This window comes from Tetrahymena thermophila, assembly GCF_000189635.1.
Source record: "Tetrahymena thermophila SB210 genomic scaffold scf_8254652, whole genome shotgun sequence".
NCBI classification, from domain to species: domain Eukaryota; phylum Ciliophora; class Oligohymenophorea; order Hymenostomatida; family Tetrahymenidae; genus Tetrahymena; species Tetrahymena thermophila.
Window position 1 is genome coordinate 181153 of NW_002476420.1, and position 23363 is coordinate 204515.

Here is a 23363-nt window from a genome sequence, read left to right on the forward strand (position 1 = left end):
TAATTGATAAAGTTATTTATTTGATATGTTAATTTATTTATTAATAAAAGATTTTAATTGATATAAATTATATCTTAGTTGATGTAAATATATTAGAAAGATATTTATTAATTGATATATACACTATTTATTGATTGATTTCATTAAATAGAAATCCAATATTTATTCTAAAATAGAAATAATTTATTTTTATCACTTAAATAAAAAACAGAAATCAAATAAAATAAATTTCACATTCTTAAAATTTTCTAACTTTAATAATGCATAATTAATTTATCGCCTTTTTTTATATTTAAATGTTTTTAAGAAATGATGTCTAAATTTAAGAATAGTTTTAAATCTAAAAATTCGTAATTAATTTGTGTTAAAAAGGAATAATCAATCACTTTAAATAAAATGAATTTAAAAAAATTTTACAATCATACATGCATATTACATATGCAATTTTATTACAGTATTTTCATGTAAATTTAAAGGAGGAGGAGCCTATTTTTATATTTAAAATTATATAAAACAAACAATTGCACTAACATTTTATTAATAAATAGTTTTAAAAAGTCTAAGCTATATTTATTCAAAATTTTCTTTTTAATTTAATTTCTGTCTGAATACATACATACTTATTTGCTATTTGTTTAAAATTATTATTGATTAGAAAACAAAAAAGTTAGATTTAAAAAATTTTAATTATTTAATCAGTTAAAAATTTTGAAATATTTTTGAAATCAATTAAAATAATTTTTATGCTGTTTAAATACTTTATTTAAAAAAGGATGGCTGGCATAAAAAAGATTCTTTTTTGTTAAATAAGTTTTTATAATATTTATTTGATAACTAATTCAAAATAAAACTTCTTTTTGATTTTGATTAAATTGTTAAATGATAAATCAAAGAAATGTTTTGTTTGTTTGTTTGTTTTTTTCAATAGAGATAATAATCACAACTTATTTTTTTATTATTTCATAAATAATTAATTGTATTTGAAAATAATCAAACTAATTTATTTATAGAAGTTATTATTTAGAAAACAAACATTAGATAATAAAGATGGCTGACGAAGAAGCACAATATAAATTTATTCCTGAAGGCGAATCAGCAGTTCGTATTTCAAGCAGAAACTATTACGGAAGGGGTACCGCCTTGTAAGAAAATAAAACATTAGAATTTTAAGCATCAATGGATACATACATATTTAGATATTAATAATTATAAAATAGCTTCAAATTTATATTCAATATTTATCAAAGAATTAACAATAATTGCATTTTTATTTATTTAATTAGTTATCCAAATGAAGATCAATATGAAGGTGAATATGAAGATGGAGTAAAAAATTTTATTAATTAAAGGAAAAGCAAATAATTAACAAGCAAATGCTATTTGTTAATCATAATCTAATAAATAAATTCAAAAATACAATTACTTTGTTATTCAATCAACAAGTATAAACTTATTATGAACTGATCATTAAATATATAGTATAGAATTGGTAAAGGTATCTACACATATAAAAGACCAGAAGAAAAACCTGCTGATAAGTATGAGGGAGATTTTTATTTGAACAAAAAGCACGGTATTGGTTTAATGACTTACGTAGAAAAAAACGAAACTTACTATGGATAGTGGGAAAATGGTAAAAAGCATGGTGAAGGTATTTACACATATAACAATAAAGATACTTATTCTGGATGGTGGGCTTTTGGTAAAAAGCATGGAAAGGGTACTTACGTATATGCTGCTACTAATCAAAGAGTAAATTATTAAAACCAAAAGCATTTATTTTTCATTCAACCTTAAATAAATAAATTAATAAAAAGAGCTTTTCATTTTAATATTTTTGTAATTTTGCAATAGTTCTTGATAGATATTCATTTCACTTAAATAAATGGAATACTTATATTTATTTTTAAGCTTTATTAGCAATTTCCAAATTAAAGAAAGTTCTTGTTTGTAATAAATATGTTTTTAAATTAAAAGATTGAAGGTACTTGGGAAGAAAATAAGTGCATCGAAGGTAGATGGATTTTACCAAACGGAAACTACTTTGAAGGCAAGTTTGAGAATAATAAACCCTCTGGAAATGGTAGATTAAATTGTATTATTAAGTGTTTTAAAATTTCATAATATCGCTAATAAATAGGTAAATGGTATTTCAAAAATGGTAATATTATAACTGGTGATTTTAAGCAAGAACCTTTCGAAGATGAAGTCGTAAAAATAATTTTTATTTAAAAATATTTTTTAGTTTAATCACATTGCTTGTTTTTAAAAGGATGGAGAAACTGTTAAAAAGTATAAATTGTCATGGTTGACTAATGCCAACTTGTGCTCATCTGCTGAACTTATTAACGATTAAGAAAGATTCTGAATAATTAAAAATTCAAAAAAATTTCTTTGAAGAAAACTATTTTTTGTCAATAAAAACAAACAGTTTTTGTTTAAAATGTCTGTGCTTTTTTTTATCAAATAAATTCATCCGATATAAAATCTCAATTAATTTTCATTTTAGAAATGTTTCAAAAAATTTATTCAATAACTTTTAAAAGGTTTTTTATGTTTAAATTAAAATTTTTTGAGTTTTTTTTATTTTTAAAAAAGAAATGGCAAATAAATAAATAAATAATTTTAATATTACTTACTTACTGGATTTCTTAAAAATGAATCACACAGAATCTAAAAATGATAAGAATTATCACAATTTAATAAATCTCCATTCAAAAATGACATATAGTTTCATTAAAAAAATTTATGTAAAAATTCTATCTAAATCTTTTTTAATCATTTGATTTGATTGATTGATTGAAAGAGAGCTGGATAATATAAATTTTAATACAAACACAATCATATTAAAAATATTTAAGCTTTTATATTTAGTTAATAAATTTAATAATATTTTACAAGATTCATAGTGCTGAATGTTTACCTATGCAAGTTAAGTAACAATAAATCTAATTAAATTATTGGAATGACACTTTCAAATAACTATTTTTACTTAAATAAACTACAATTAGGCTTATGCGCCGGTTGGCTCTTACTATGATAACTCATAAAGTTACGTAAAAAAAATTATGCCTATAAAATAATTTAAAGTTTATATCTTTATTAAAAGATGTCACCAACTAAGGATTAAAGAACACACTCTTTGAGATATTTGGATGATGGAAAGTAATTCGATAGCTTGATGGATACTCATCATTATGAAGTATTTTATATTAGTTATTTATGCTGATAATCAATCATCTTTATTTTGTAATAATTATAGGAATATAAATAAAAAATGCAACAAAGTTTACTAAGCAATCCTAATAGCAGCTAAATTAATCAAACATATGCAAATACATCAATAGGTTCTCCTTTTGTAATTAACTTAGCAATTAAAAGAGTATATATAAATCTACTTATATAAAAGGTATTAAAAGAATTAGAGCTTAGATATTAGGAGTTATAAAGGCTGCTTAAATTCACTGAAGACGAACTTAATAAAGCGTATAAAAAAATAGATCAAGAAAAATATTAACTTGAAAATCAAATTTTAAATATTTTAAAAATAGAAAAGTAAAAATAATCGACTAGAAAGCTTATTATGAAGAGTTGTTAAAAGAAAAGTAAAACAAATGAATTTATTAATTAATTAATTTTTTTATTTTAATAAGAAACAAAAAACAAAAATGTTTTAAATTGACTATTATCAAATGAATGAATTTAGGGACAAAAGAATAGAAGAATACTAAACAAAAGAAAGGCAGTTTTATTAAAAATTAGTAACTCCAAATGCATCTTAAAGAGAAATTCCAGATAAGAAAGAAGTTTATATTGAGAACCAGGCACTAATCTAGGATCCTAGAAATATGTAATCTCCAATCAGTGAAGTCAAAGGTTTACAGTAAGCAATTTTAGAGAATTTTAATGAATTTTAAAGTTTTGTTAAAAAGTAAAAATGCCAGTCAAAAAACATTAGATTCTTTGCCTTTAAGCTTGGTTCAGTAAACTCCTGTTGATAAATTTTATAAATATGATCTTTAAATCAAGAAATTGGAAATTTCTATATCCTAAAAAGACCTTGAGATTGCTAATTTATCTCAAGAAGTAAACTAACTAAAGTAAACTATTGACTATAAAGTAAAAAAAAATTTTTGATTTAAATATCATTTATTTATGTAAACAAATAAAATTCAGGTTCATTTAGAAATGCAGGAGAGATAAAGGAGAGAACACTTTGAGAGTTCCTTAACAAATATCCCTTTTCTCACTGAAAATTCTGATCTAAAGAGATAAAATGCTTCTTTGAAGGCAGAAAATAATACCTTAAAAAGATAATTGAAAGACAGCAAATCAAAATTAGAGCTCTTTGAAACTAACAACTCGAATCTAGCAAACAAACTGAACGAACTTGTTTAAAAAGAAAAAGCCTTACTGGAAGAGCAATATTAAAACTCTTAAAAAAAATAGGCTACATCTATATTGAAGGTTTCTGGAGACAAGAGTTTACTTGGTAAAGATATAAATATTCAATCAAGCATAATCAAAATATCAAAAATCAATTAAAAATAAACAAATTAATTAATTTATAAGCAAATAAACTTATTCAATAATATTAAATAAATATAATAAATAGATGGTGTTGTGGGTATTATGCATTATATCAGATAAGCTCTAAGTGAAATTATGTTTGAGGTTTTTGTTAAAAGTGGAAATATTTCAATTCAAAAAAAAGCGTAAATTAATTTATCAATTTTATTAAACTTAAAATTTGAAAATCATTTTTTTTATCACTAGAAACTCTTTTATCAGTTTCTAAGTAAACTTGAAATCAGTCTTCGGGCCTGAATCTAGAGGAGTTGTCATAGCTTTATATTTATACAAAAAGTAAAGTTATTTTAATTAGAGTTATAATAAATTTAGCTTTATTTTTTTTAAGAATGAAATAATTAGTTAAAATATATTACCCTGATTATGGTGAAATAGGAACTGAAGATATGGATATGTATAAAATATTAGCTGGAGATAGTGATAGGTAGACAGACATATTATGTATATTTATAACATATTTTAATATTTCTAATAATAAATTAGAGAGGTTGAGAGATCTGAAGTTAATATTTGGATCATAAATTCTCTATAAGAAATTGAGAAGAAATCATTAAAAGATAAAAGCGAAATAAAAGTATAATTAATTAATTAATTATTTTAAAAATAACTTAATTTTTATTCAAATAATTTTTATAGGATTAAAAAGATATATTTAGATTGTTAGCTTTGCTCTATAGAACTCGCCATCCTCTCTAAGGTACATCATTAGATGTAGATTAAGATATTTAAATTAGGTTAGAAGATTAAGTTGTAGAAAGAATGCTTAAGTAAAAAATAATTGTTTATTATGTAGTTTTATTTTCAATTTTTTTAAATTTTAATTATAGATTATCAATAGAAGAAATGCCATAAGAATAAGAAGATGCTAAAAACTGAAAATAAAACTTAATCAAATTAATATTTTTTGTTTACATGTAAATAAAAAAATATTTTTGTGTTTAAAATAGCTTTTTTAGAAAAATTCAGTATTAAATTAATTTGCTTTTTTATTTATAAATTTTCAATATGAAATTAAAACTGTTGCTTTTACTTAAAACTTGGCATTCAATTTTTAAATAAAAACTTATTGAAATTCAGCTGACATTATGTATCCAGTCAGCGGAATTTCAATACCTGGATTAGCAAAACAACAGTTAAGTAGTTCTAATTAATGAGCTTTTGCAGTTGATGAATTTTTAGGTTAATTAAAAATTTATAATTTAAATATAGAATTTATTTTAAATTTAAATTTACCTCTAATATTTATTATTTAAACTTCATAATAAAAAGTAAAAAATATCTGATAATATTTATGTCTAAGAGCAATATTTATTTATTTACTTTAATTAAAATTAAATTATTTACTTATTTAATATTTTTCAAAACAAAAACAAAACAATCTTCTTTTTTAAATTTTGATTCAATTTAAATATTTTAAAGCAAACATTATTCAAAAAAGTGCAAACATTTTTTAGAATGAGTTTATTTTAAATTGAGAAAATTTAAATTTACGTTCGAAAATAATAAAATTCGAATTAATTCTAGTTTAGAGAAATGTTAAAGAACTAATTTTAAATAAATAAATAAATAAATTAATTAACAATTATGTGTAAGAATTGAATAATAAATAGATTAATAAATTTTATTTTGAGGCTAGAATTGAGTGAGGTTTATGATTTATATTTTTACTAAAATTTTATAAAGATTTTTTAAGAATTGATTATTAAATCAAACAATATAAAAATAAATTAATTGAGTTATATATTTTTAAATGCTTGTTTTGTTTACGAATAAATAAATATCTTGTCTATAAAAGCTTTATTAATTTTAAAAGTGGATATCTGATTTCAATAAATTATTCATTACAAAAAGCTTATCATATCAAATAGGTTTTTGATGTTTGTTGTATCAAAAAGGATATTATTAGATTTTTCATAATGATATAAAATGGTATAAATCGATAAAATTATTGTAACTAATCCATTTTTTTTTTAATAATAAATTATCTTTGCCTGTAGGATTCCTAAAATTTTGAGAAATCTTTTATATGAAAATGGATATCATGAAAAATTTAATAGAAATGAAAATAGCTAATTAGTGTTTGTACTAATTAATTAATGCATATGCTTTTAATTATCAGACTGTTTGTAAAGATAATTTTTTTGCATGAGATCTGATATGAATACTATTTTGCATATAAATATAGTGCAATAAATTATGAATAATTCAATAGTCTTTAACACATAAAAAATGTATTTATTAATACAAATATATGTATTAGTGTATGTATGTCTGTTTATATGTGTGTTTGTATGTGATGAGATGATCATAAAGGAACATAAGAAGTGGCAATCAATGCTCATATGAATGAAAAATGAAAAAATAAAAAAGAACATAGGGGAAATAAAACACAAAATAAATAAAATAAGAAAAGCTTTCATCTAAGCGAAAAGCTAATAATTAAAAAGAAGGAAAAAAAAAAGTAAAATAAGAAGATTATAAAGAAATAAAATAAAAGGGAAAAAGAATGCTTAGCAAAATAGTTAAGGCTTCCTTTAGCTCTAAGGGATTCAACTTGGCAAATGCCGTTAACACCGTCAAGTCCACCTTGAATGCCCCCATCAAGCATATTAAGAGAAATATTGAACCTACCGGTTCCAACTATTCTCGTATGACTAACACCACCGAAGAAGCTTTCGATGAAGTTTCTCACGAATGGTAGGCTCTCGTCACTTCTAATCCTTTTGATCTTAATGTATTTAACTATCTTGAAAACACTCAAACTTCAAACTTCGGTACTGTTGACAATCCTTTAGTTGTTTTCACTTCTGAAACTCCCTTCAGGTAAAAATATTATCCAATTAGTTGAAAGTTTTGTTAAGGAGCAAGCACAATCCAGCATATTATTTGATTTTGCTGCTGCTGCTGCAAAACAGAATCGTAAGTAAATAAATAAATAAATCAGCAGCATTTAATCTAAAAGATTCTTGTTGATATAAAAAAATATTGATTTAGAAAAATAAAGATTAGTTTTCAATACAAATAAATTAACAAAATATAAAGAAAATCCTTTGTTTGGATATTTTTTATTATTTTTTTGAAATGTATCTCAAATCAGTATACAAAAGGGTTTAGCAACAAAGTTAAGTTAAATTAAGAATGAAATGGGAGAATGCACTCGGTTTATAGTTTATTGCCGAGAGTGTGAGGTTAATCTGTAGATAAGTGGATTAATCAACATTTGAATACATTAAAATCGAAGTAGTCAGCGAAAAATAAGTCTATTTTTTTCTTCTTCTTTTTCGTTTGATCTTAACTTTCGAAGACTAAATTCAAATGAAAATAAATAAATAGTTAGCACTAATCAAAGCGAGGGATGTACATTTTATCAATAGGAATAAAAATATTATTGCAGTAGTTGAGTTAGATAGTTAATAAGTTAATAAAGTGTAACGAAAGCGAAAACAGAAACATTTGAAGAGTGTTGCATAGATTTAAATAAAATTTGTTTGAAGTTTTTAAAAGAAAGACATATCTAAATAAAAAAATTAATTGCATTTTTTCTCTTCATAAAATAAATAAATAGACAAATAAATGAATTTATTTTTCGTTTCTCGTACATATTCATGCTATAATGGATTTGTTCAAGAGTACGTAACCCATCAAAAGCATAATTACTACATTAAGTCAATTGATTTGAAAAGAAATCTTAGTATCTTTTAAAATTCAAAAGATTTTTTAACTAATTGAAGAAAGATTCTTTCTTTTTTCTCTAAAAAAATTAATTTATTTATTCATATTTTTGAAGCAAATGATATATCGATCGAATCTATGTGAAAGCAAGCAATTATTATTTACTTATTTTAGCAACTCATAAAGGCAGTTTAAACTCGCTTTAAAATCAATTTCTTATTAACTAGATGCCAGCAGCAATAATAACATCAAAATTATTTCTAAAACCTCATTTTTGATAAAAGCACAATTAATTATTTTATAAAGAAACTTTTTAGTCCTGAAGCAAGCAAATCAAAAGAAGAAAAATAAATAAATAATTTGCATTTTTGAAATATGAATTTTACACAAACCAAATTAATAAATGCGAATCAATGCATGCTATCCTTAAATCTAAAAAATATTTTAATTAATAAAAACTACATATTTAATAAAAAATTAATTAAAAGATACGTTGGTTGCACTGGTCAAATGAACGAAGATGATTACGAAGGTCACGAATTGCTTTTCTTCTTATTGAGAGAAGGCTCTTTACAAAGATGTATGGGTTGCGGTCAAGTTTTCAAGTTAGTTCGTCTTAGAAACGAATACTCTCCTGAAATGGATTACTACTTGTCAAACTTCCACCCTTATGAAATGTAAGAAATGGGTGAAAGTGATACCACCGTTTTGATGTCACCTTACAAGTACGCTTCTCACTACGAATATACTCAATTCGAAACCCCCTCCAACATGGTCTACTCTATGGTTAACCCTGATGAACACGATAGATTGTTGGTTGATCCCGCCTACAGAATGGAAAGAACCAAGGCTTTGGAAGAAAAGTATAAAGTTTACACTAGCTCTTTGAGAGAAGTCGAAAAGTAATTCGAAGAAAGATACGGCCGTGCTGGTCAAATCAACATCTCCAAGGTTACCTACTCTACTCTTATCGATGTTGAAAAGGCTGTCCTCAAGATGGACAGATTATTCCGTAAGGTTGCCAAATTCGAAAACAGAGCTTTCATTGACAGAGCCAACCACTCCAGAAGAGAAAAGAGAATGCTCGAAAGAGCCCAACAAAGATGGGACTCCAACTACTCCTTCTTCACTGGATCCTTGACCGAAGAAGAACAAAAGTATAGAGATTACTATGAGACTGAATTGGAAGCTTATCCCGAAGATGAAGGTATTGAACAACAACTTGACCAATAGGAAGTCTTGTTGAGCGGTAGATACGATCCTAAGCTCTACGACTTCTAGGAAGGCTACACCAAGAATCCTGAAGACGACCAAACTTCTTTAATTGAAAAGAAGGCCTTCAAGTTCAGATACAGATTAGCCAACGAAACCTCTGAAACCTTCTAGAGACGTAACAACAGAATGGTTGAAAGATAAATTAAGCGTTTCTAACAACCCCAATACAAGCATGCCTTTGAATAACTTTAAAAAAATATTGCTATTTCTAGCAACAGTGGTAACGCTCTCCACTCCGAATACGGTTATTTGGAACTCCTCTCTAACGAATCTGTTCAATTATACAAGGACTACTACGAATCTGATGCTGAAGAAGATTTCAAGGTTTTCGAAAACTTATCTTCCAAAGAAAAGCTCGTCATGATTGCTAACTTCGAAAATAATTTACTTCCCAAGTACGACAGATCTGAAGTCCACCTCATCCCCAAGAGACAATGGGAACCTGCCTTCGGTGTCTGGGAAAATTTCCTCTACGATATTACTGAATATGCCTCCTTCATTGCTCCCAGAGGTAAGGAAATCGCTGCTGACTATTAGATTCAATCAGCTATCCCTCTCACTAAAGAAGAATTGATTGAAGCTGGTCTCTACAAAGAAACTATTGAAAAGAAGGTAGAACCTAAGCTTGAAGCTAAAAAATAAACCAAAAGTGAATGATCGCATTTGATGCAACCTATAAATTAAATAAATTAATCTTGATACCCAACATTCTCAATAACAAACAAATGAAATATAAATTATTTACAAAAAACTACAAACCACAATGAAAACAAACAACAACTTGTCACCAAATAAAAAGCATCATTTCAAGCCTTTCAAATCAATCAATTAAAAATAAATCACATATAAAAAAACAGATTTTACTACTGCTCCTTTATTTATTAGAGAACTGCAAAGCAAAGCAAGCCCATCATCATAGTAGTTAGTTAGTGCATGTTGTGCGTGCGTAGGTTAGGGAATGAATTTTATGAGGTGAAGTAGTTAGTTGCTTAAGCAAAAAGAAGACATCTTACATTCTTACATACATACATGCATATTGAGGATAATAATTTTTCAAATTAGACTTGAGATTATTTTTATTAAAATTGCTGAACATGTTTTAATTATCATATATATACTGTTCGCTCTTTATTCAATCCTGATCTCATTATTACATTTCTTGCTTATATTCCGTTTTTTGATATATTTATTTTTTATTTTCTCATTTATTTCCATCAAAAAAAATTTTTTTTTTTAAATAATAAAATAAATAAAAATAAAATTTTTCCAATCAAAATAAATAAATAAAATTGTTGAAATATAACTTTGATTTTTATACAAATTCTAATTCAGAATAATACCGATGTAAATTTTGACAAGTAAATTGAATTATGGATTATGGTCATGAATGATAAATTAATTATTGATACATTCATGAAAAGTAGAAATTAATGTAAAATTTTATTTAAGAATATTGCAATTTTAAATCTCACCTAAGAGTATTGCGTCTAATACAAGTTAGTTATTAAGTTTAAAACCTGATTTATTTAAATAATTATTTGAGTTAGTAAAATAAAATAGTTTTTTTTACAACTTTGATGATGAGTTAATTAATTAATTATCGAGAAATTGCTCTATGGTAATAAATACTAAATGTATAATTATAAAAAGAAAACACTTTTAATATTGAGCATATATAAAATACTTTATCATTCTTATATTAATTTTTCAAATTATTATGATATGCTAAAGTTTTGAATCGGTAATAAACAATCTTAAAGTGTCTTATCAATCATCAAAAACTAATACTAAATACAGAATAAAATATTAAAAAATTCTTTTAATCTCAAATTAATTCCATCTAGTAGAAAAAAGCTTAAGTGTTTCTAATAATTTAATAATATTAACTTTTAAAAAAAAGAATATCGAAAAAGTAAATAATAAATATTTCTTTTAATACTTACTAAATAATTAAATAACTACTACTACTAACTAACTAATTAACTAAATATCTATCTAATGGAAAATAAACATAATTTTAACTCTAATAACTTATAAGTATAGTAAAGACCATAAGATAATTAAACTATTTACTTCAATTCAACTAATACACAAAATACTAATTTTACTATTTAATCAAGTTAAAATAGAGTTTTATAATATCCTAATCAAAGTTTTTCAAATAATCTTAATGCACGAATATAATAAAGAGAAACACCTTTTAATTTAACTGATAACGAATCTGAATAAAGTGAAGTTCTCAGCGATTTTTTATCTGAATTATTTGATAATTTAGTAGAAAGTGATGATTCTTTTGAATAACTTAGTGATATTTTTAGTAGTGATGATGACTCCTAAATGCAAGTAGAAACCTAAGAAATGTTTATTTAAAATGAAGTATCTGAACAATAACAACGATAGATAAATTAATTTTTAAATTATGACGAGCAAATGTCAATTAGCAGTATTGACGAATAAGATTAATACAGGTTTATTAGTTATAAAGAATTCAAATTGAGACATTAAAATATTATACATGAGGATGCAAATTAATGTATCGAAGATAGTTGGGATTTAAATCAAGATGATTTTTTAGAATAATCTGATAATTAAGATGATTTTTTAGAATAATCTGATACTTCATCAGATTTTTGAGAAGATACATAAACAATATATCAATAAATAAATAATTAGTATATAATAAGAGTTTATTCAAATAAAAAGATATAAAAATATTTATAAAAATCTCTAAACAATAAAATATATAATAAATATTACTAATTTATTTAATTAATTAAATGTTGATTGATTAATTTATTTATTTGTTTTTAATAAATCATCTTATTTTTTTGTTTGTTTGTTTGTTACTTTTTATTAATAATATTAAGATTCATTTTATTTTAAAGTATTTATTTTACATAAAAGATAATTCATATTTTTATTTTATTTATTTATTTAGAGAATATCTCAAACAAATGCTTTTTTTATTTAGTTAAATCATCAAATGATGATTCTTAGATTAAAATAAAATTATTTTAATTATCTTTCATATTATTCAATTTTAATGTAAATAAATTCTTTTACTTTAATTAAATGCTTGCTACAGTAGCTGATTGTAAATAGATAGGTAGATAGATTGATAGATAGATATATTTATTTATTTCAATATAATGTATTTATCTAATGAGTCTCTTCTAAATTGTAAATAAATAAAATAATTAGCTTTAGTTAAAATATATGAAACAACAATCTCATTAAAAATTAGTAAATTAATTAAATTTTGCTTACCTTCCTCTCAGTAATTATGTGCAAGAATATTCTTGTTCACTAAATCAGAATAATCTATTCTTTGTTGAGAAGCCTTGCCTGAGTTCATGTTTCTTTGATACTATTGCTATTGATACTTGTTTTCATCAGTTTACTGTTTTAAAATATGATTAAAAAAGAGTTATTGATAAATTCCATAAATGAATTAGAAATTATGATAAAATTATTCATAAAATTTACCTTTTATGAATTAATTTAACCTTAATAGGGATAAGAATTTGAAATTGGGTTATAAATTCTTGGATTCTATTCAAGTGGTTGTTTCTTTTTCAAAACAAAAAAATTTTTTTAGTTTGTAAAATCTAATAAAACATCTAAGTGAAAATAATTAAGTTTTTATGTACTCCAATATTTAGGCCATTGTACTTTCTTTCTAAATCTATCATGTCATCATCTTCTCTTTATTTTGCCATCTTACTTTATTCTCTCTACACATCAAGCATTTCTCTATATTTGATTTGGTCAACTTTCTTTTAATCTCTTGTAGCATTGTCTTAGGCAGAATTTCCATAAACAGCTCTTTAGTTGCCCATGACGTCGTATTCTACGTCCTATTGAACTTTACCTCTAGTAGGGTTGTTGGAATATTGCTATTATTAAGAAGCAGGAGGTTAATAATAGTTTTGTTCTTCCTTCATTTTAGTGATTCTTGTCTACTCTCTTTGCATGTCTAATATTTGACGATATCTTTATTAATCCTCCTTCTTTTGATTTTCTCCACCTAACTTTTGCTATTAAGAATACAGGTTCTTTTGGTTACCCATAATGTCATAATCCTAATCATTCTACTTAGGGCGCTGTTATTATTGCTATTATTGGCTTATCTATGGTCTATTATTCTAACTTGATACTTAGTCGAACTCGTACCCTCTAAGACGATCATACTTTTCTTATTGCTTCTTCTATTCATTTTCAGCCATTTATCTTTTTAAAAGTTCATTGTATTCTCTCTTTTCCTAAATAAATTAATTAATAAATTAATAAACAAATGAATCCATCAGTGAATTAATGGATGATCATCACTATAAATTAAAGATTCTCTATCAAAAATAAATGAAATTTTTCTATATTAATATAGACTGTAAAATTGAAACAAATAAATAAATAGATAGATAGATAATTAAATTATCCAGTTCGATAGTTAGTTACATGATTTTTTTCATAGTACTGAGCATTCATTTATTCGTTATATTGTTTATTTTAAACTCCGCCATAAGGAGCAGGAACGCTGCCTGCATTAGAGAAAGTATCAGCTTTTCTCTTCTTTTCATCATCGTAAGAAACGAAATTTCTTGCATTAATGTTTTGAATTCTTTCATATTTTTCCATTTGTTGCTTTAATTTAAATTAAATACATTAATAAAATGTCATTCATTCTTATAATCTATCAAAATTAAGCTTTGATCTTAAATTTAATGAAGTTTTAGATCAAAAATTTTACCTTTTTTTAGTAGTTTTCACCACCTATCTCAAATTGAGGCTGTACGTTTTGATCTTAGTATCTGTTGATCTCTTACTTAATTCTTTAATCAGCTTAGTACTATTAGCCAACCATATCTCTTCTTAACTCTTCCTTAACATATCTGCCGTTGTTTTCTCTTTTTCCGTCATCTTGTTGCATCAATCTATATCTATCTTCTTCAATTTAGTTCTATTTCTGTTTAGTTTATAAAATAAATTTATTAAAAAGCCCTATTAAAGTCTATATCAATTAAATGAAACATATAGCTAGGAGTTAAGAATATATATTACAAAATGAAATAACCTAAAATCAAAAAAGTATTAATAAATAGGAAATAAGTGCTACTTTTGAAGCCTTTTCTCTTTGAGATTATTCAATTTAAGCCTTGTATAGCTCTGCTAAGGCACGTTTCTTTTCTGCTTGCTATTGCTTTTCTCTTAAAACATCGTCATCATATTCTTTTCTTAATTGCTACTAAAGTTGTAGATCATTTTCTTTTTAACGGAGCTTTTCATCTTTCTTTCTTTGTTGCTCTCCTTATTACCTGGCATATTCACCTCTTCATTTATTATTGAAATACAATTTAGTATGAAAATTAGTTTATTTTAATATAATCATTTATGCTTTAATGCAAACTGTTTTACTTTAATAGTTCCTTTTATCGGTAGTTAAGATTAGAATTAGTGTCAGACTACTATTCACTTTGAGGGTCATTCATGGTTTTCCAGTCGTTTCCTTTATAGTATTTAGGATTCTAGAATTGCTATTCGTATCCCTTAGGAGGATTATTTGAACCTGGCTTGTAAACTTGTTATTATTGAGGAAGATGATATAAGATATTATCTGTCATTTCTATTGATTTTTCTAATAAAAATTGGGAGTTTAGAATTTTTTTAAAAAAAGGTTTGATTTTCCTGATTTTTTTTTTTGAATTTATTGGTTGTATTTTTCTATTAAAAAATAAATATCTCTCTTTGTTTGTTGTGAGTAAATTTTTTAAATAATAAATACAAAAAAATATAATAAATTTTGATTTAAATAACTATTATTATTACAAATATGAATTATATATAATGGATATATTTATTAATTAATTATTTACTAACTACTCAAAACATCTAAATATTCATTCATTCAATTATTTTTTTTTATTATTCTACTAAAAAATCAAACAATCAAACCTTTTATCAAAATTTCTTTTTCTTAATCTAACAAACAAACCTTCACAAAAGAAATTAAATTTGATAGGAATGACCATATATTTTTATTAACTTGAAGGTTATTGAAATTTATTTCTTTTTTGCTTTAAAATAGATAGATACAATTCTTTAAAAATAAGGATTTTGAGTTTAGTAAAAATTAATTTTTAAATACAAAAAAACAAATATTATTTAAATAATTGATATTGATTCAAGGGTAGAATTTTTTATCTGTAGTTCTAAATTTACAATTTATTTTTAAACATAATGGAATAAAAAATTATATTTTTAAGCACAGTAATACAAATTTTGAACCTATTGTCTATATGCAAATCAAAATACTAATTATAATTACTAATTCAATAACATAATACAAAAAACTTTATATAAAATCAATTACAGCTTCAATTTTTGATAAAAAAGTATATTGTAGTTTCTCATTTATTTTTTAAAGCTCCATTTAATCGATACCCAAAATCCATTTTAAAAAAATAAACATCAAAATTAACTTTATATCTTAGAGAGTGTAGTGCTAATTAATGAAAAATAACAGTATGTAATTTTTATTAATATTAAATGGTAAAATGAATAATTGTGCTTGACAAACAATAAATATATATATATATATATTTGATATGCTTAATTTTTATAATATTTAACCAGATTTAATGAAACATATTTGATTATAAAACAATAGAATACATAAAATATTAAATTATTTATCAAAATTTATATTTTAGAATTGAATAGTAATATATATATATATATATTTATTTATTTAATTATTTTAGTCTAGTATATTAAAAAGGAGTTTTAATTTACATCTTATTGTAATTTAGTTTTATTTATGTGAATTCTTAAGTGTTATCTGTTCTATTAGCTCTAAGATTGATTAGATGGGTTAGTTAATTTTAGAATAGAGATAATGAAGCTATTATACTATTTAGTTGAGGTAATTCAATTTATCCAACATGAGATAGTCGTTTAAATCATAATTACTTGCTCTATTTTTCATAACACACTAAGTACTTCATCTTTAATTTTTTTTGCTACCACTTCCTTCTATCTTTAAAAGATATCCTTAATCCCAAGCTTTAAAATAAGTTAAATAATATAAATTAAATTGTTAATTTGTGAATAAATTTTACTTAAAATCGTCTATCAAAATTTTTGTGTTTGTCATTTTAGTTTGTATTAGATTTTATATTTTTTTAATCTCATCTTCCTATAATTACATATATCTATTTTATTATAAATAAATTGCTCTTATTTATTTGAAAAAGATATAACTAAATCAAAGTTCTTACAGAGTCTTAAATTTAAAGTAAAATAATTTTTTATCAGCAATCTTGATAATTAAATTGTACATGATATCTCTCTAAACTTGGTTATTTCTTTTCAAAAATATTAAATTTTAATACAATAATTAATATATTTCTAATTAGCTAACTAATTAAATATTGCTCAAATTTAAATAATCATTTTATTATTGAAAATAATATCTAAAATAGAATAGATTAATTTAATAAAAAATTACTTAAAATTCAATGATAAATATTTAATCACTTAATTCCTCTAGATGTTTTAGGCCAGAACTTAAAAATCTAAATCAGATATTGAAGACATCCTAAATAATTGAAATTTTATGTAAATAGTCACTTAATATTTAATATAAAATACTCTAAATTCAATCTGAATCCTTCAAGATTATCAAACTAAGAAAATCCAGTAAATAGATGAATTAATCCATTTTCCAATTGTGAGTCTCTGTTTAAAATTTTTTTACTTAAATATTCTTAAAGAAATAAATTAATTTTACTTAAAATTCAGCTTTAAAAATTTTAATTTGGTGAGCTTGTTTAAATAAATTCCTGTATTTTCTAAATTTTATTCAACCAATCCTGTTCGCCTTTATTTAAAATAATATTTAGGTTTAACTTTTATTGTAATAAATTACCTTAATCCAAGCGTTAAACTATTTAGGTTATTTAAACTGCTAATAGACTTAATCAATTCTTTGTAGCCTTGAGATCCTAAATCATTCCCACTTTAAGATTTATTTGAATTAATTGCAATATTTCAATGAGATAAAATATTTTACTAAAGATTGATTCTTAATAGCTGTAAATTGGACAGCTATTTAAGCATTAAAGATATTTAATTAGCACTCTACTCTGTACAAAGAGTTAAACTTATTTAATTAATATTTTAGACTTTTAATATTTGTCTTATAATTTTTACCTAAAATTTAAATTTAGATCTTTTAAGTTTTATAGCTACGATATTTTTAAACAAAGGATAGATATTCCAGAGTCTTCAATTGGACAGTGTCTATTTTAAATTTATAAACAAACAAATAAATTAATGAATGTATATATTATGTTAAGTGTTATTTATTATTAAATATTTTACAACAGTTTTAGCATGACTTTGTTCAGATTTTAGTTATTGAGTCCCAAGTTAGAAATAACTTCGCATTACTGCTTGTTGGAATGAGAAACTCTTATTTTAATAAAAAAATATTTTTATTTTTCTGGTTTGGATTAAATTTCTAATGCTTTTTTGTTCATAGAAGAGTTTTTAATTGTTTTTTACGATAAATCAATTAGAAGCTGATTGTGTATTTCATTCTGATATTAATTAAATAAAGACATTAGATCTTCTACTGAGACTGTATCAAACCTGAAAATATTGTTTGATCATATAAAAACCATTTTAATGCTTGCTAAAAAATTTACAACTTGACTATCTTGAATGGACGATTTTCCCTATTTATAATAATGAAAAAAAAGAGTGATTAAGTGCAATTTAGTAAGTTTTTAATCATTTTCTATTTTGAATAAATAAAATACATTCTCTAATTTAGTTCTAAATGTCTTATTTTGTCTTTTTAAAATAACTTTTATTCGCCCTTTTTATTAGTATTTTTTTTTTAGCTTACTGAATTTGAATTTTTTAAAAATATGTAATTAAAATTTTTTACATAAAAAATTAATTGCTTTGTTGTTCTAAAAAGAGTGTTATATAGATAAGGGGGGGAAAATTAGACTGATCTTCACCACAAAATGTGTTTGCCAGAAAATTTTTTCTATTCTTATAACAACAATTAATTCAAAAAATTGATAAATTTATAACAAGCAAATTATTTTTTCTCAGAATAGTTTTTTTTTAGTCAATGCGTTTATTTATTAATTGATTTTTCTATTAATTCTTGCTTTCATTAAATTACCTTAATGAAAATTTCCATTATTTTTTCTCATAAAAAAGATTTTAGTAAAATTATTTGAAATTTTAAAGCATTAATTTAAAAATTTTTAACAACCTCTCAAATATCAAAAAGAATTGGAATTACATTTTATGATAAATCCTTGTATAATTTTAAATATAAATCATATACGAAATCTTAAATCCTTTATATAGAATAGGGCCTCTCTTTAGGTTTGCTTTTTTTGAATATTTTTAAATATTCTATTTAGTGTAATAATATTCTAAATGTAATTTGAAATAATTATAATTGCTAGCTATTCAAAAATATGATAAAATAGTCTTTTCCTTATTGTCATAAAAATTATAAATGTTTTTTGATAAGTATTTATATTATTTAAAGTTAGTGAAAAATATTTGGTGGAATTAAATGGCCAATTTGAGTTACCCTCAAAAGCACATAATCGCGCTAATAAAATATGATATTTTTGATGATTGATTTTGATTAAAAAAGCTGTAATTTATTTGTGGTGATTTGCTAAGAGGATAAAATACTAAAGAAAAAGTCAATAACATTTTTAAAATTTAATTATTTTTATAAAATAAATTTTCATCTATTCAAAAAGTCTTTGCGTGTTGAGATTGCAAAAAATATTTTATTTTTTATTCATTTCAATCAAAAAAAATTGCGATGAAAATCATTGATAAAATTTAAGCACACAAAAACATATAAATAAAATCAATTGAGTATAAACAATTTAAAAGAATAAGCTGAAATTATGAAATAAAATTTTAGCTGAATTCAACTTAAATTTAGATTTATCTTTTTTAATTTAGCTTCTATGAAAGATACAAAGATATTAATTAAAAAAAAATATTTGAACTAGCATATATGTAAATTTTAATTTTTCTTATTAGTTTTTTTTATCAAAATTTATTAAAAGATTATCCTGATTTTATTTACTTATTAGAAATAAAAATATTCAAATCAGAAATTTAGATGTAAGGAAAAAAATTAAGGTACTTTTTTTAATCAGCTACAACTACTCTAAATTTTTTAATACTAAAAATTAATGTGTTTTAACAGCTTAACTATTCTGAGAAGTATTTAAAATGATTAGCACAAACAAATCATATTTATTCTGAAAACAATTTGTTAAAAATAATCTAACTTTAGTTGATATTTGTTTCTTTTTTTTGCTTGAAAAAAAATATTTAATTTTCAAATAAATTTTATTTAAAACTAACTAATAACAAATAAAATCAATCAATATTTATTTTTATATTGTTTTTTCTGCTCTTCTGCTTGTTTATAAAGATATTTTATTAGAAGCAATGATCATAAACATTACTCACTTTCTCTTGTTTAATTTTTAAGAGTTAAGCTATAAAAATTTTAGATCTTTAAAAATCATGTCAAAAACGAAGAAAAACCTATCATCATGTTATAAAAATTTTAGTTTATTATTGAAATTTTTTAGAGGTAACAGACTATAGAAAAATTTATACAAATATGTCAATTATTTATGATATAGATATGTTTTTATTTATATTATATATTTATTTGATAGAAAATTATGTTTTGATTGTTATGTATAAATAAAATTAAATATTTGATAGAGGATATGTGAGTTAGTTAGTTATTTAGTTAGTTAGATAGATAGATAATTATTTGGTTAGTTTTTATTTTAATTAATTTGTGAATGAGTCATTTTTTTTTCATAATTTTGTTATAGGTTGTTTTATATCAATTTTTTTTTTATAATAGTTATTTCTTAAATTATTTGATTAGGTTTTAGATTGGTATTATATTTTATTTTATTTTGCTACATTTTTTTTTTTGATAAAAATCCTTCAATATTTTCTAAATTAAGGTAAAAACTATTTATTTATTAAAGATATATTTTCGAATTTGGTCCTAAAAAGATTTTCAAATGCTTTTGCAAGTGTTAGTTGCTGGATTGACATAAAAATTAGGCTCGCACTGAGTGCAAATATTTGAGTTGTTTGGGCATTATAAGCAAATTGGATCACTGCATATTTTATAGCATTGGAGGTTGTATAATCTATAACCACTATTGCATTAAGTACACTTCAGATTTAAGCATGATGAACAATTTTGAATAGGGCAACTTTGTTAACTATTAAGGCAGCTATTTTAATATAAAGTGTAACCTGTTTAACATTGCTCACAATTTTGGTAATTAGTTATGCAAACACTGCAATTAGATGTTGTGCAATTAGGCTAGCACTTTTATGAATAGCTATCGTAGTAATATCCTGATTTACAGGATGTGCACTAGTCTTCAAATTCAGCGCAGTACGAACAGTTTTGGTCTTGACATACTATATTTTGTGAATTATTGGGGGTTTTGACACCAAAGTTGAATACTACTCCGAATATAATACCTCCAATAATAAACAAAAGGAGAAGAGCCAATAGAATTCTTACGACGTTAGTATCTGAAATGAATGAATTGCTTTCTTATATCTGAGTCAGCAGTTTATCTTAAAGACTTTCAGATTTGATTCTTTAGGTATCTGGGAAATTAGCAGGATCAGAGCTACCACTTTGATATTGATTTTCTTCATCACTGCTTTATTTCTTTATTTATTACTTTTTAATATTTAGCTCAACTTATTTTGCCATTTAAAGTTATTACTTGCGATCTTAATACTCGCCTTTTTGTTTTTATTTGGCCTTTGTCTGTTAAGAAATATCTTCGATTTCTTCGTCTTTCAACTTATCAGCCTTTCTTTTAAATGACTCAGATTAATTTGAAAAATTTGAAGTTTAACTTTGAATGCTTTGTCTTCCTTAATAATCATTAAAAATGCTATCTTAAAGCGCAGGTTATTTTTATTAATTTGCTTCTTTCCCCTTGTCTTAATTTGATGCTTTCTTTTCTCTATTATCATTGTTCGATTTGATTTAATAAGGATACTGCATTTCAATTAACACTGGTTGATTGTTTTTTGTATCATAAATATTCAATATATTTTAATTTTCACCATAGATACTTAACAGCTTATTGGCATTAGCATCATTTTAGGCAGCAATCTTTGAATCAGTTATACAATTAGAATCATCTCTACCTCTATTTTCATTATTTTTAAAATTTTTGATTTTAACAATTTGGTATGATTTTTATGAGTTATCAAATGAATCACTGCAATATTCCTCAGGTATGGTATTTATGTCAATTTGAGACCCTTTACCATCAGGGATAGTTAATTCAGTTTTTTCAGTATTGATAGCCATTTTATACACTTAAGTGGGTATTTTTTGAATTTTTTCCATTTAGCTTGTTTACTGCCTATTATACTGCGAAGATTAAATGGGATTCTTATTTAAATTGTTTAGGTATTAAAGAAAATTTTGTAGACCCTTTAAGTCATTGTCTTGAAATATAGTTTCGAAATCATGATAATTTTTAATTTAATTCATTAGGTTACTATTTTATATAATTTTATCCACTAAGTTATACAAATTATAAGGTGTGATGTACTTTTTTAATAATTCTTTATTTACAGTTAGTATTGAGAAGACTATACTCTTAATTTATGCACAATTTTTTTTGTAAATATAGCTTTAATTATCTTCTTATTTATTTTCAGGCTAATTTATTTTGCAAAAAGAAAACCCATTGCTAATAACAATGCTTTCATTTTCGTCAACACCGAAAGAAGATAAAGTGAGTTCATCATTATAAAATATATTCTCGTAGTCAAAGCTCAAAAAAGATTCAACTACAGATATGCTTAAATCAATCAAAGCCTGTGTGTTTAATTTGTGTAGCTTCACATCTAAATATTTTTCAAGACTATTGTATTAAAGCTTTTTTATTATAAGTGAGTAGTGCGCATTTTAAAATTTATCAACGATAATCACTTTTGCAGTGCATTAGAGTGTATGAGGATGTGTGTTAATTTTTTTTAAAACATTATACTCCTTTTCGATTAACTAATCTTCATCAGAATCGTAAGTAATCCCAGGTCTATTTGAAATATTTTTTGTCATTTTTAGTATAAATTCCTCTTCATTTGAAGTTATTAAGTAGTTGTCAAATTAAGAAGGTATAACACCTTTTGCATCAACTGCCTCACTTAATTTTTTTTCAATTACATAAATTTTACCTCCATGAGTAAAAGAAGCATCTTAATCAAAAATGCTTTAGGAGTTTCGCATTCAAAATAATATAAAGTAGTTTTTCAAAAGCTTAAAAATAAAATTTGTTTGTTTGTTTACTTAGTTTAATAAGACCTAATATTTTAATTAATTTAATTAGGATTAATTTATCTAAGTAAAAAATCATTATTTCTTTTTAATTTATTTTTCTTTTGATGAACTGACTAAATCCTAAATTAAGAGTTGATAGATAGCTCTTTTAAGAAATCTTCTATATAAATCTAATCTAATAAAAAAACAGCGCCAAATTATTTTTAATAAGAAATTCTGTTCAATTACATGTTTTGTGTTGTGAATTTTGTCCACTTTTTTATTTTTTTTTATTGGTTTTATAGCAAAATATTTTATAAATTAAACTTTTTGCAATTAAAATCTAGAATATAGCGTCAATTTAAAATTAGGAAATACATTAGGATGCAGTTGTATGATCAGCAACCTTATCTTGATTTAAATTAAATAATGCAAA

At 23.3% G+C, this 23363-nt stretch overlaps 7 protein-coding genes across 7 annotated transcripts; 4 read left to right on the forward strand and 3 right to left on the reverse strand. All coding sequences in view use genetic code 6, as the record gives it.

The window, feature by feature from the left end:
- Positions 1-1047: 1047 nt before the first annotated feature.
- TTHERM_00378600 (radial spoke head-like protein) lies at positions 1048-2368 on the forward strand (the record flags this gene model as incomplete). Its single annotated transcript, XM_001015441.3, has 6 exons — positions 1048-1142; positions 1284-1326; positions 1480-1752; positions 1978-2083; positions 2141-2211; positions 2273-2368. The coding sequence occupies 6 exons, from the start codon at positions 1048-1050 to the stop codon at positions 2366-2368; spliced, it is 684 nt and encodes a 227-aa protein (XP_001015441.2).
- Positions 2369-2915: 547 nt separating this feature from the next.
- TTHERM_00378610 (hypothetical protein) lies at positions 2916-5466 on the forward strand (the record flags this gene model as incomplete). The annotated part of the gene is made up of 15 exons (XM_001015442.3): positions 2916-2936; positions 3012-3056; positions 3110-3202; positions 3263-3358; positions 3410-3486; positions 3552-3605; positions 3707-3883; positions 3933-4119; positions 4177-4492; positions 4616-4715; positions 4777-4866; positions 4919-5014; positions 5074-5164; positions 5227-5357; positions 5418-5466. 15 exons carry the CDS (start codon positions 2916-2918, stop codon positions 5464-5466), a joined length of 1623 nt encoding a protein of 540 aa, XP_001015442.3.
- A 1477-nt stretch (positions 5467-6943) lies between these two features.
- TTHERM_00378620 (cytochrome C oxidase subunit Vb protein) lies at positions 6944-10194 on the forward strand (the record flags this gene model as incomplete). The annotated part of the gene is made up of 2 exons (XM_001015443.3): positions 6944-7413; positions 8751-10194. 2 exons carry the CDS (start codon positions 6944-6946, stop codon positions 10192-10194), a joined length of 1914 nt encoding a protein of 637 aa, XP_001015443.3.
- A 1236-nt stretch (positions 10195-11430) lies between these two features.
- On the forward strand, positions 11431-12171 carry TTHERM_00378650 (hypothetical protein; the record flags this gene model as incomplete). The annotated part of the gene is made up of 1 exon (XM_001015446.2): positions 11431-12171. Exon 1 carries the CDS (start codon positions 11536-11538, stop codon positions 12169-12171), a length of 636 nt encoding a protein of 211 aa, XP_001015446.1. The 5' UTR covers positions 11431-11535.
- A 640-nt stretch (positions 12172-12811) lies between these two features.
- TTHERM_00378660 (kinase domain protein, putative) lies at positions 12812-15323 on the reverse strand (the record flags this gene model as incomplete). Its single annotated transcript, XM_001015447.3, has 7 exons — positions 14950-15323; positions 14651-14864; positions 14285-14500; positions 13993-14178; positions 13188-13799; positions 13024-13107; positions 12812-12937 (listed from the first exon to the last, which is right to left on the reverse strand). Exons 1-7 carry the CDS (start codon positions 15153-15155, stop codon positions 12812-12814), a joined length of 1644 nt encoding a protein of 547 aa, XP_001015447.3. The 5' UTR covers positions 15156-15323.
- Positions 15324-16261: 938 nt separating this feature from the next.
- TTHERM_00378670 (hypothetical protein) lies at positions 16262-18469 on the reverse strand. The gene is made up of 13 exons (XM_001015448.3): positions 18357-18469; positions 18246-18272; positions 18100-18186; positions 17917-18006; positions 17746-17835; positions 17606-17695; positions 17462-17551; positions 17324-17413; positions 17185-17271; positions 17042-17131; positions 16812-16898; positions 16653-16745; positions 16262-16596 (listed from the first exon to the last, which is right to left on the reverse strand). Coding segments are annotated over exons 1-13 (1026 nt in total). The 5' UTR covers positions 18359-18469; the 3' UTR covers positions 16262-16493.
- A 2169-nt stretch (positions 18470-20638) lies between these two features.
- On the reverse strand, positions 20639-22897 carry TTHERM_00378680 (transmembrane protein, putative; the record flags this gene model as incomplete). The annotated part of the gene is made up of 1 exon (XM_001015449.1): positions 20639-22897. The coding sequence occupies one exon, from the start codon at positions 22895-22897 to the stop codon at positions 20639-20641; it is 2259 nt and encodes a 752-aa protein (XP_001015449.1).
- Between the last annotated feature and the right edge of the window lie 466 nt (positions 22898-23363).